At 39.6% G+C, this 13775-nt stretch overlaps 1 protein-coding gene across 1 annotated transcript; it reads left to right on the top strand.

Moving 5' to 3' along the window:
- Positions 1-892: 892 nt before the first annotated feature.
- On the top strand, positions 893-12315 carry LOC114551699 (CD9 antigen-like). Its single transcript, XM_028572664.1, has 9 exons — positions 893-994; positions 1270-1381; positions 2485-2590; positions 2709-2806; positions 6219-6293; positions 6404-6505; positions 6875-6970; positions 7073-7156; positions 11893-12315. Exons 2-9 carry the CDS (start codon positions 1316-1318, stop codon positions 11980-11982), a joined length of 717 nt encoding a protein of 238 aa, XP_028428465.1. The 5' UTR covers positions 893-994; positions 1270-1315; the 3' UTR covers positions 11983-12315.
- The last annotated feature ends 1460 nt before the right edge of the window (positions 12316-13775 follow it).

Below are 13775 nucleotides of genomic sequence, written 5' to 3'. Positions count from 1 at the left end.
TTCCGTAGTTCTCATTTCCTTAAGTTTTTTATTTTTTTTTCATTATTCTTTACTGTATAATAGAGATACAAACAATCAAAACACAATGTGTTTGTACATTTGTCAAAAAAAGTGTTAACAGCTTTGAGGTAGAGACAATATATATAACAAAACATAACAAATAAACAGCTCCCTCACTATGACATCTCTCCATTAGTGCACGTATAGGTTCTGAGCATGTGTGTGTGTGTGTGTGTGTGTGTGTGTGTGTGTGTGTGTGTAATTCAGACCTGTGTGTAATGTGTGTAATAACAACAGAGTGAAAACATTGGAATTTCCCCGTGCGGGATTAATAAAGTATAAATTATTATTATTATTATTATTATTATTATTATTATAAAGAAAATAAAGATACTGGGGTTCTTTTTTAGTCACGTAGGGAATGTAAGTCCAACAAATAAGAGTCTCTTGACGTTTTCCTTTGTCATGCATTGAAGAGATGTAGCAAAGCTCATTTTTCCAACCGTTGATGTGGGGTGTGACCTTTAAATACTTATTAACTATATGAATACAATATTTACAATGTTCAAGTTATTTATCAAGAACTGTAATTTGTTATCCTTTAAAAATATTCCTGCTTGAATTGACATTTCATGTAATGGGTGCAGCAGCATACCTTGAGAAGGAAGCCAGCGTTGAAAAGAGTCACTAATGGGGTCATCTCAGTTCCTTAAGTTTCACTCTCTTCCTTTCATGTTCTTGTCTGGAGCTGGAGCCGCATCCTGTGGACGCCGCCGCCTAATCATAGGTGTTAGCTCATGTCAGTCACGCCTCTCAGCCAATGAAAGACCGAGCGAGGGCAAAGTGGCGGCCACGTGACGCACATTGGGGCTGTTAAAACAGTACGCAGCAAACGTGTAACCTGTAGATGTTTTTCTTCCGACTAGGAGCTTGAGGAGAGAGAGAGAGAGAGAGAGACAGACACACACACCGCGAAAACCTTCCACAAATTCAGGTATTTCTTTTCATTTGGAGTTAATGTCGTGTGTAGCATGGCTGCCATATTACTCAATGATTTAGGTCTATTTAAAAGAAGAGCGCTGTTAAGGTGTAAAAACATATTACCAAATTGTTCAATACGACATTTACAAATACATTATAACCCTAAGAAGTTTTAGTAGGCATGCGTTTGTATGTGTATATATATTTTTTTTTTACAATATAGCGTCAGAAATGATGAGGTAATTGTTTTTTTTTTTTGTTTTTTTTACCGTGTGCACACCTTTACAGACCTCCCAAGTAACGTTACACGCAGCAAAACATCCCAGTTTTCATCATGGCGCTGGATGGATGTGGCCTCTTCTGCAAGTATACCCTCTTCATTTTCAACGCTATCTTTGCGGTAAGTCTGCCAAATCACTACATAGATTGAAACACACACACACACACACACACACACACACACACACACACACACACACACACACACACACACACACACACACACACACACACACACACACACACACACACACACACACACACACCTCCCTCCTTGTGTGTGCATATTCCGGGGGGTATTGTAAGTTCCCATGAAAAAACAAAAAAGGAAGATGGAGGTTTGTCTGTTGGCTCCTATTAGGTTTCGTTTCTGCTGAATACCAACTAAGGCTAGGGCCACTTTCATTTATTGGAATAAACAACACCTGTCAATGCTTAAAGATTTACTACCCACTTTCTAGCATACTTAACAATACACTACCCTGTCTCTACTGCCTTAGTAACCAACAAGATTTATTATTATTTTTTTTTTCAGCCATCTGTAATCCACAACAATCAATGCACTAATAACAAGCAACAGACAAAACATAACATTGTTGCTTTTTACTTCCACATTCAAAAATGAATCCGACCTGTGACGATTTCCTGCATGTCTTCCCTCTCTCTCTCTCCCCTTTCTCACCTAGCTGTCCTGTCAATTAAAGGTGGAAAAGCCCTAAAAATCTTAAAAACACCCGAACCCGACCATCATTTCTAAATATCAGCCCGGCCCGTCGGGCTCGGTTCGGGTATCCATGCCTTAATACATACATGCGTACATACAAGAAACAAACGGGACCGAAAAGGTGCAGGCTGAAGCCTGAGCTTATTACACCTACCATTTTTTAGATGAAAGGAAACCAAAAGAGAGAGCATTTATTCACACTCTGTTTTAACCTGCTCTTTTGTGCTTCTCATGTGCTGTATTGTCAACTGTTGCATCGTGTTTCAGTGTATTTTGGTTGTTTGCCAGGTGTTTACCTAGGTGTCCCACAGCTGGTTTCATTCTGTGACTTTGTTCTCTTAAAGGATATTTTTGTGCCCTGACATGCCCCACAGTGTGAATAAAAACTCGCGTTCAGCTGTTCCCCCAAAATATTACATCCGACCACAACCATGTACAGATTTGAAGTGAAACCGTGTTTTGAGAAATGTGGTTTAATTTTGATGTGTGTTGTTTGTCAGTTGGTGGGCTTTGCCTTTTTGGGTCTCGGCTTGTGGCTGAGGCTCAGCGACAGCACCAGAGGCATCTTTCAAATAGAGGACTTGAACTCAAGTGCATTTGTTATCGGTGAGTACATGAGTTACGCACATTTATGTCATTTCCTCAAAACAATGCATGAAGATATATTTGACTCTAATACATATTTCATCACAGATCTGCATCTCTTTTATTTTTTCTTCATCAGCTGTGATTGTACTGATTGCTCTGGGCTCAGTGATGCTGATTGTGGTGGTGTTTGGAGACTACGGTGCCTGCAATGAGAAAAGATGTGCTCTTCAAGTGGTAAGACTTCCTACTTCATTGTAGAGTTTCCTGTTGTGTGATTGCAATAGCCTGCCTTTCACAATGTACAGTACTGTCATTTAACGGGGAAGTGCTAATCTAACTTTGTGATTATCTGAAAAACCTTTTAAGCTAAAATCTTTGATTTGTGGAAATGGCTAATATTTAGTTTTGCCTGTAATGTCAAACAGCCAATGTGACAAACTACCTCAGGATAACTTTGACATAATCACAGTGCGCCAGTGCTCTCTCAGTTCTGCGTAAGGCAACAAGGCCCAGGCTTTTATTTAAGTTTTGTAGGCCTGCATGCATGCAAAGTCTGAAGAGTAGGGCTGTGTGATACGACAATATAGAAACCTTAATATTAAATATTGCATTATGGTAATGTTTACGTAACTTAGTTGACTTATTACATTCTGATTCTTGCAGGTTACGTTCATTTCACACAAAAGTTCTTAATAAAATGAGAAAATGCTCATCGCTTTCTCATTTGTAGTATTTAAAGGGGCTCTAAGCGATGTCACTCGTTTTTTAGGCTACACCATTTTTTTGTCACATACAGCAAACCTCTCCTGACTATCCGCTAGCTGCCTGTCCCCTGAACACACTGTAAAAAACCGCGGTCTCTGTAGACAGCCCAGGCTCCAAAACGGCAACAAAAACAAAGTATGGCAACCTGCACCACCAAACATAACAAACAGTCTTCCAGCCAATAACCGACAAGAAGGATTTTGGGGGTGGGGGTTGGGGGGTAAGTGCACGGAAGGGAGGGGAGGGGACGGGATGAGGAGGAGGGAGGGGCGAGCTAGCCTCCGTTTTGTTTGAAAATACTTTGACCATCAATAATAAGTCACCCAACGTCGCTTAGAGCACCTTTAATTCACACAGGAGTTAACGGTATGGTTATTTCATATAGAATCTTTATTTATTAAATTACGAGAAAACCTGCTATATCATTATCGAGATATGAAATGACGTATGTCGGGATAGAAGATTTTGGCCATATCACTTGACTGCTATTCTCATCCTGCCTCCTCACCAACAGACCGGTTAAATGTCAGACAGTCAAAGATTTATTGGTACGCATGTGAGGCTAAGATATGTAGCAGACGGTGATTAATAGGCGCTGGTCAGTGGAGGTGACGTGGGTGAGTTGAGCAGCCCTGGGATGTTTACGGGCAGTTCAGAAGACCGAAACATGAAACCTGGCTGAAAGCAGACGGAGCACAACAAACCACATCAACCCATATGTGTGAATCCCTTTCTTTTTAAAAACCAAGAGCTGATAAGACTACTTCATCAAATGTGAACCTTTGATGGCTTTATCTTACAAAAAATCAGACAAGCTCATTACAGGTCCTATATAAAGTTTTATGGGTCTGTTTCAAAAAGATTATAACTTTTTCAAAGAACCCGCAAGTAAACCATAAATAACTGAGGTGGGGCTCTTTTAAGAAGACCGTACACTGCTTTCTTTAAGAGACACAGGACTATTTTTCATTCAAGGCCAAAATTAGTGTCAAGAGTTATCTAGTAGATAACACCAGCTGAACATCTGAACACACATTTCTGTTAGAAAGTGTCAGTGTTGCCTGTTGTAGTTTCTTGTGCTCAGATCACTTGTTTGCTTTTCCAACTTAAATTGATACTTAAACTTAAATGTAAATACAAGGTTCAGTGCCCATGCTTTTTAAGGGCAAAGGGTTAAAGTAATATGAAGGTATTTTAATTGTTGTGGTACCACTTAATCGCTTTACTTTCTGCTTAAAATGATTGCATTCTTGTGCTTTTAATATCACTATAACTTCACTTGCTAAAACCGGCAGACACATATTCTTCAGAATTGCAGCCACAAAAGTATCGAAACTGTCTCAGTTTCATGTTGGAAAATCCCCACAGCACGCCGGGGAGGGGTGAACTAATGGATGGAAGGAACAGGGAAATGTAAAAGATCCTTTAGTCATAGCTCTGCCTCTGGTGAGCTCCCTGAATCTTTGAGATTTTGCACTTCTGACCTTTGTCCTGATGTGGCACTTGTTTTCATTCATCCTCCTTTCTGAAAATGACAAGATTTATGCTTGTACGTGCAAAGACTGAGTCTAGTGCGCAACATTATATCCCTGACAATTAGGTCTGTGCTTGATTGAAGAAATTCTTAGTCGACTAACACTCGCTTCAGTTGATCAATTGACTAATCGATTAGTTGATTTAATTGACAGATCTGTAAATCTGAGTTTCTCCACAAAGAGTCATGCAAAAGCACCACTTTAATTCTTGTGTTTACCAGAGATGTGCTTGTACTTTTCTTGGAAATAAGTCATTCAGCATGAAAAAAAAGCATCAAACATGACTAATCGACTAAAGAAATCTAAGTTGACTAAGACCAAAACGACCGATTAGTCGACTAATCGACTAAGAGGGAGCAGCCCTACCGACAATGTGGGTATAATAATCCATTAAGCAGTGGGGTTAAAATATGTTGCAAAATCAAACCCCTGCAAAATATAAGTATCTGTGATTATGTCCTCTGGTCTCCTGATTTAATGGTATTGTCGTTATACGTTTCAGGAGAAGACCCATAAAACGTTTATCTCCGTCTCATCGCAGTGTTCTTGTAGAAGAAGTTCAGAGGCCTTTTTAAGATCGCCACCAACCTTTTGTAGAGGTTCTATATAACAGAGTGGAAAATATTGCTCATTCAAATATTCAGACTGATCTCATGAAGTGGTGTATGTATGACACGCCAATTCTTATGCCATTATTGCCGTGTTATCAAGACGCATACTCTTTTACTTTTTAGCGTGTTTATCAACGCTGTTTGGCCTCTATTGACTTGCATTACCTCGCGATTGCGCGTGAATTTAAGCAAGTAGTATGAAAGGGTGAAAATCTGCGTAGGGAGGTTGGTCGGGTGGTGGATGGGTCAAAGACAGGACTTTCACCCAGGAGACCGGGATCATGACCCACGTGTCATGTTTCCTAAACTCAACCGTTGCTTTCTTCTTTTCATAGAACCCAGCCCGTCTGCTGTATACGGCGCTCAAAATGTGTACAGATAACACGCCACTTGTCTTTAGAAAGTGGCGTGTAGGATTATGTCCACTGTATACAGCGTAGACAAACCTGCGGATAGCTCAAAATGCGTACAGATAAAACCCCACTTGGCTTAAGAAAGTGGGCGTGTATGTTTACGCAAAGTCATGATATCATGTTGAAAATATTTGATACGCATTTTTACAAATGTTCAGCATTCTTCCTACCAGTTGAAACAAAAACAAGCATTTGCACATCCTTGTTTTGATGCACATGCATAGTAGTTGGAGAAAAGTGTTATGATTGGGTTCATCAGGTCATTAACCTGTACCATTAAGATATTCTAATTAGCTTTATTTACTTTATTTGTTCTTTTCAGTTCTCCGCCCTTCTGACCATTCTGGCAATGGCTGAAATTGCTATTGGAGTGGTTGCTTATTCCAGCAAGGAACGGGTAAGAGGCAAATGGAAAAGAAGGGACACACAAACATATGATGAAAAATAGTCAAATCATAAATCAGTAAATACCCTATATTTATGATCACAAAATTGTGTTTTATTAAGGTTGGACTGCACATTGTGGAGTTCTACAGTAGCCTGTATGCTCTGTATATCACAGGCGGAGACCCAGTCATTGGTGCCACTCTCACGTTCATCCACAATATGGTAATCATAAACTTTATTTCCTTCCTTCCAGTTTGATAAAAAGCACAGTTCAACTAGTAACTTTGTTTGTCTAAATGTCTTTTTGAACTTGGTGCTTTTGCAACTTGTGTTGCCTCCTGACATAGACGCATGAAGAGTTCAATGTTAAATAACTTAAAGACAATTATGAAATCATGTGAATAAATTGTGTAAAATATATAAATGAAGACCCATTACTAGAGTAACTTGTATTATTTCCTATTGCCTTATTTATTTTAGACAATTTATTGACCTAATTCATAGTATGTCATGATTACCAACTTCTTAGGGCTCCACATTTATCATAACCTCGGATGATTGGAGTGTTCCTAATTCTCCCTTCCTCTGTAGCTTCATTGCTGTGGAGTGACCGGGATCGTGGTGATAGAGTTGGCCAAAAACACCTGTCCCAAAGCAGATGGGTTTTGGGAGCAGCTCAAGCAGCCTGTAAGTTGGTGCCAAGAAAACTGAAACCTGTAGACTCTGGGTAAGCTCCAGTATAGAGGGAGCTAGCCGCTAACATCTTCTCCTGTCCTGGTCTTCCTACAGAATTGTCCTCTGATCATCGCAGATGTCTTTAACAGTAAAGCAGCACTAGTGATGGGCATCTTTGTCGGAACGGGAGTTCTTTTGGTAAGCAAATGAGTTGCATGCTGCACATTTCTACGCTGAACCCTCGTGTTGTCTTCCCGTAGAACCTGTAACTTTTAGTTGTTCTGGGTCAAAATGTAAAGTTAAAACCTCCAGACACTTTTGTCACTTTTCCCAATCAATTTTTAAATTTTAAATTTTTTTTTTTTTTTTTTTTTCTCCGAAAATGTCATTTTTTTTTACGTTTTTCACTTTTCCCAAAGTTCTTTGTCACTTTTTCCAATGTCTTCGTTTTGCGTTTCCTTTGACGCTTTTTTCACTTTTTTTTCAGTGTTCTTTAATACAAAAGAAATTCTTCTAATGCTATCAAATTAAACCCCCAAATTCAAGGAAAATAGCGAACTGATCAGTTATTGAACTTGTGAAGAGCGTTTTAGGGAACTATTCATGTTTAATTTTTTTACAATTTGGTTGTAGGAAACCCAAATTTCTGAGATAGAAACTTTTTGAAAATGGGTCAAATTTGATCCCGAAGACAACAGGAGGGTTAAATGGTGTTAATATTTTGGCTGAAATAGGCTGGTGAACGAAAAAAGAAGTTTTCAAGATTATTGACCAAACAAAATAATTAATTTGCATACACCAATGGCTCATTGTTTTGGGTTTTTAAATAAAAAAAAAAAAAAGTGTTCTATTACAAAACCGTTAAATAGAACTAATAAATATTAGGGCTGTCCCTAACAATTATTTTTGTCATTGATTAATCTAAAAAAAATAAAGAATTCTGTTAGTCGATTTATCTTAACGATACATTTGCAAATTATTCTAAAGATTTTTCATCTGAACTTTGGAGAATCAGTATTTTTACTTAAGTACTTGACATAAAACTTAAAACGGCTATGACATGCATTTATTTCATCACTGGAGTAATATGCAGTTAAGACAATCACTGGCAAACGTATTTTTGCATCTCTCAGTACGTTTACATGCACACCAATATTCCACTATTATTCCGAAAATAACAGTATTCCGAATTTGATACAGGTCATGTAAACAGCATATTCCGGTTAGATATTCCGAATAAGGCCTTTTTCTGAATATAGCATTTTCTGATTAAGACGTGGGAAATTCCGGTATTATTCGGGTTTTAGAGGCAATCTTTGGACATGTATACAGCACATTCGGAATATGCGTCTCAATCTGGGTTATCACCGCAGTTTACGGTCAGCTCTGTGCGTTGCTATGGTTGCTGTAAACAAACCAACCAGCCAACAGTTTGCAAGGCTGGAGACTCGATAAGGAGAAACACAGCTACTTTTAAACATTATCAAAGACTTGGATATCAACAGGTTTTTGGATATGTGCAAACATCGCTACACCGACCTTTTCAAGAAGCTGGTTGAAGGAATGGAAGAGGGAGGCTGTGTTCGCACGGTCCAGCAAGTCCAACTAAACTTTAAAAAAAATCTTATTTTGCACAGCTACATGTAAATGGGAATATTAGTAGAATTTTCACTTTCTTTAGCCATGTAAGCGGCTTTTGTCGGAATATCGTCTTTTTCAGAACAAGGGCAAAAACCGGGAATATTATGTTCCTGTAAACCTTCTGAGTTTGGGGCGAGGAAAATAATTGAAACGCAGGGTTCCAGACTAACGTTTTTACTAGGAGCACCGTAGTGTGCGGATTATTAACTAGACTTAAAATTTCCAGCCATGCTAGCAGCTCTGTGAGGCTCTTTTCAGCTGTGCTTTGAACTACATGCTAACATTAGCATGTTAATATGGCCACAGTGACATTCTAGTGTTTAACCAGTATAGTATTTGTCAGGCCTACTTACTTACTCTTAATTTCAACGTGGCATCATGACTTTGGCGTAAACATACACGCAACTTTCCTAAAGCCAGATGGTGTGTTATCTGGACGCATTTTGAGCTATCCAGGTGTATGTCTACGCTGTATACAGTGGATGTAAACATACACACCACGTGGCGTCTTATTGCGAGAACGTGCCGTACTATCGCGACAAAAACGTCACGCGTGTAAAAGAAAAATAAATAAAAAACACATTGGGAAAGGCTTTAGTAACGCAACAACGTCACACGCTTAGGAAAACTAACTGTTGGGTTTAGGAAAGAAACATTGGGGAAGGCTTAAAAAAAACAGTTGACAAACGCCACACGCAGGACGCGATCGCGGCTCTCCTGGGTGAAAGTCCTGTGTTTGACCCATCCTCAGTGGTGTCAGTCTAATGTATTGTAGTGGGTATACTGTACTGTATATGTATGGGCCTGGATGGGCCTTGGGGAGCATTTCATATTGGGGGGGTCTGGGTGTCCTCCGCCAGGAAAATTTTGAACGTCAAAGACTTCATTTCCTGCATTCGGATATACTTTTTTTGCACCAATTTATGGTGGAAATCCCTTTATTTAGCCTATGCGAAGAAAAAAAACCACAGATGAAAATTCAAAATATACCATAATTATAATGTAAAGTATGTTGTTGCGTGTCATTGCACAATTTTTAAGTGGGTATATGGAAATACTGAAGCTTTCTTAGTGGGTATACTGCGTATACCTGCGTATCATGTAGACTACACTGCCCATCCAACACCCCAACTTACGTTCTTTCACACTACTCGCCACGGCGAAAATTCACACGTAATGTAGGTCAATGGCGGCCGAACGGCGTTGATGAACACGCTAAAAAGCCATTATGCGTCTTGATAACACGCAAAAACGGCATACGAATTGGCGTGTCATACATACGCCACTTTATGAGATGAGTCTGCTTAGTTTAGTCTGTTAGCATGCTAAGACTGGATCCTAACGTTTGTTTGATGGGTAGGTAATATTCGTGCATGCAGGCTGAAATCCACGGTGGTGTTTGGCAGGGATTAAGCTGCTAGCTAAATGTCTGATGTTTGTAGAGGTCTGTATGGTTCTACCGTAGCAGCCTGCTGTCGTTGTCAGGCATCGTCAACATCCATTCACAAACACTGCGTCGGTTTTCACTGTCAGACAGTCCGCAATAACTCAGGTCTTTTCCTTTTTGTTTTGAATGCCTGCAGCAAAAGTTGAGTCTGATTTTAAATTTTGGAGAAAAGCACAGACTTCAACCTGCGGTGGACAATCATGTATTAACCAGCTTTCAGACTTGTCAGTCCGTATCGCGGTGTGCAAGTCTCGTAACGTTACAGCAACAGGGAACATCTCTGCCTCCATCGCTGCTACAAAGAAGTTTTAAACCCTACTAGGACTGGTCCGAATACCATTTTTTGAGCTTCGAAGCTTCGGTAGTAATGAGCATCGAATATTCGAAGCTTCGGAACATATTATCTCAATTAAATGCAGGAATCTATGTGTCTGTTTGTTTGCATTTTGATAATTTTGAGAACCTTTCATCCAAACGACTTCACAAGGGAGTGCAGCAGTGTCGACGGTGCAATATAAATAGACAGGCCAGACGCGCTCAGAATTAATAAACTTTTAACCTCTCAAGTATCACCGTCTCGTCAACGGGACACTTTGTGACTGGGGCGTCGCTGTAACCTCGATAAAACTTCCACTCATGAGCGTTTTTATAACTTTAAAGCATTAAATCTTGAAAATATAAAGCCATGTACACAACTGTTACAAAGTAAAAGAAAATAAAACAATTTAGCCATAATCTGCGCAGACGAGAGTGCATGCATACCTGTTGTTGTCCTTTCATCAACAAAGTGAACAAACTTGATTTTCATAAATCCCCAAGAGTCCAAGGAAATGTAATATCCAAGCTTTATATTCCAAAACAATCTCTTCGCCTCACAATGTTGAAGTTTCTGGCCGAATCACAACGGAAAAACGCGAAACAGTTTTCAATTTCCGACTTGTTATCGCCGCTAGCTTCTCTGCCCAGCTTGCTAAATGCTCAAGGCGGGCGCCATCGTGTACCGACAGTATCTTCTTCTTCTTTCTAGTTTATTGGCGGTTGGCAAACCAACTTAAATGTGCATTACCGCCACCAACTGGACTGGAGTGTGAACGATAGATAAATGCAGAAAATAAATAAACCAAAATAAAAAAAAAACGAATATTCGAATGTCAAATTTTAAAATCGAATACCAACCCACCGAACGAATATTTGAATATTCGGGTCCAGCCCTAAACCCTACAAAGGTAAAAAACAAAACAAAACAAAAAACCCTAGAACTCACTGCCCTGGAGTTTGTGTAACAAAGGGCAAAGAGGTAGGATCACACGCCCGTCCAGATCAAGTTTTTTCGGAGGCACATGCAATGTGTTCTTAGAAATCTTTGCGAATCATCGGCAAGATGGCGGCTAAAGTCGAAACACAAGACAAACCCACAAATGTCATTATTTTCTTAGTTGAAAAAAGTTTTGAAATTATGATATGAGCTATTCGGGCGCCCGTATCATGTTGTTCTGATGTATTGAAATGAGACGTAAGAGCCGCTGGCCAGGTCAGTCGTGCAATACGTGAGATTCTGAGCCAGGCTAAAAGCTGTTAATGTCACTTTATTAAGTTAATATATTTTTCAGGCGAGAAAGTCACCATGTAGATTCCCAATGTCTGCTTAGGTTATCCAAATAACGGTGGTTTATAAATTTGTTGCAACGTTTTCAGAGACAAGGTGATGAATCAGAATCAAAAACAAGGGTAGGGGTAAAAGGTGTTAAGCATGGAGATGAGATTTAGGAAGCAGGTGGATCACCTGCACTGCTTTGTCCCATCCCTGCCCTTTACTTCCCCTCCTCCCTCTGTGTCTGCATGACAGATCACAGCCCTGGTCTGCACCACGGTCCTCCTGAAACAGACCAAGAGAAACCAGCAGGAGGTCACTGCGTACTACACCACGGTGTACTAACAAGACGATTGGGTTTTCAACCCTTCCCCTCCTCTGCCTCAACGAGGACCATCGCTGGAATTCAGGCTTAAACAGCAAACAAATGTTTACCGATTCATTTTTTTTAACCACTGAACTAGAATAGTGTTTAAGTGAATGTTTTTATCCTAAAACATCACACTAATCATTTCACCCATTGTGAGCAGGGCTGTTGACAACCAATATTTTATTGTGCTTTTGCTTTAATAATCATGCAGTAACTCTTGGTGAAATGGATGTTGCTTATAATCGGCTCTTCATCTACCGTCACAGCTAGACAGCCACTGTGGTTTCGCCTGACAGACCTCTTCATCATTGTGGGCATGCAATAAGTAATCTGGGGATGAGGGCGACACGTCGGTTTAATAAGGTTAAAAGGACCTTTTGCTTAAATGGAACTTCCACGTCTGTTACGTTTTAGCAGTTTTGTACTGTAATGACACCACTGCTGAAGTTTGGGTTTTTGTCTTCATGTGAAAGTTAAAAAGCATGTCGGGGAGAAATGACTGAACTGTTACCTCTTACTTCACTTTCACATTGATGCCAATTTATTTTTATGCTATAGGAGACGTAATGGTACATTGGTAAATGGGTAATTTATCCTTTTACAAGTTACATTCCAGTTAATTCCTTCTTTTTTATGACTGTCCAGAAGACCACAGAACCGGTCAGAAAACAAAGGCCTTTAGTGTGCCAAATATTCTGCAGGCTTTCCTCAGTCATTGCTTGGGGCGGTTAAACTGACTTTTGTTTTGGAGCTGTGAAGCCTTAAGTGCTGCCTTCCTGTTAACCGTTTGGTGCAGAGGGGAAACACGGTGCCAGTAACGGACGTTATAGTTAACCGTTTTCCATTCCCTTGTGTTCCTGCCAAAATCTTCTGTGACCAAGTAGAAGTACACTTAGTTGCCTGTGTATTGCTCGTTTTCATTCTCTGCACTCTGTAGCACTAACTATTGCACTATGTTGTCTTTAAGTTCACAAGTTTTTAAATAAATATTCCAAAGGATTTCCCCTTTTTCCACAAAGACTTGTGTATGTTATTTCCATAAAAAAAACAAGAGTGCAGTTGTGTGAAAGGGTTTATTTCATTTCTCACACGTCACTGTTAGGACCTAGGAGGACAAAAAAATAAAAAAGGAGAAGTTATTGTTGTGATGTGCGATTCCTAAAGACATACAGAGTGGCTGAAGCAGATAAAGCCCATTTTTACCAGGTTGTGTTTTTTTTACCCATTTGATTCTTCTGAAGCCCTCGTGTGGCCTCATATGGTGTTGTCGGCTTTAGCAGAGGCATGCCAATCGTAAATATCTTTGGAATTATGCAAAGGGAAATATAATGACTTAATTGGGTAATGAGGGAAGGACAATTATGTAGCCACAAAAACATTTAGTGCATTCAAAGGAATCCATCTGCAGCTTCTGTGTAGAAAGTGCTCAGTGAATCACTGATTGGTTGTGGCTATTTGTAGGGACAATATTTTCGTTGCGTTAAACCTTTCAAGTCTTTAAATTATAATGAATATATTTCTAATTGATTTACAGAACCTTGTTAACGCCCTGATATACTGCCCAATTTCAGTTTGTCCTGTTTGCTCATGTGTTAAACTCACTGGAGATGCAGCCGATAAGTGCAGTCACCATCTGCAGCCAAGCACACTTGCTCAGCAAGACAAGAAATAGATCTGAAAATTACAAAAAAAAAAAACACAAATGGAAAAACCATGAGATTGTTTTACATGTAGCCACCATTATGGATGGTCTTCAGAGTTTTAAGGC

Source organism: Perca flavescens, unplaced genomic scaffold (assembly GCF_004354835.1).
Source record: "Perca flavescens isolate YP-PL-M2 unplaced genomic scaffold, PFLA_1.0 EPR50_1.1_unplaced_scaf_36, whole genome shotgun sequence".
In the NCBI taxonomy this organism is placed as follows: Eukaryota; Metazoa; Chordata; class Actinopteri; order Perciformes; family Percidae; genus Perca; species Perca flavescens.
The sequence above is the reverse complement of the archived record's forward strand: the minus strand, read 5'-3'. Positions and strand labels throughout refer to the sequence as shown.

Excerpts from the sequence above, each read along its gene's own strand:
- LOC114551699 (XM_028572664.1), top strand. The coding sequence starts at position 1,316 with ATGGCGCTGGATGGATGTGGCCTCTTCTGCAAGTATACCCTCTTCATT. Across the intron at positions 2,807-6,218 it reads AAAGATGTGCTCTTCAAGTG|TTCTCCGCCCTTCTGACCAT; the intron begins GTAAGACTTCCT and ends TGTTCTTTTCAG. Across the intron at positions 6,294-6,403 it reads CTTATTCCAGCAAGGAACGG|GTTGGACTGCACATTGTGGA; the intron begins GTAAGAGGCAAA and ends TGTTTTATTAAG.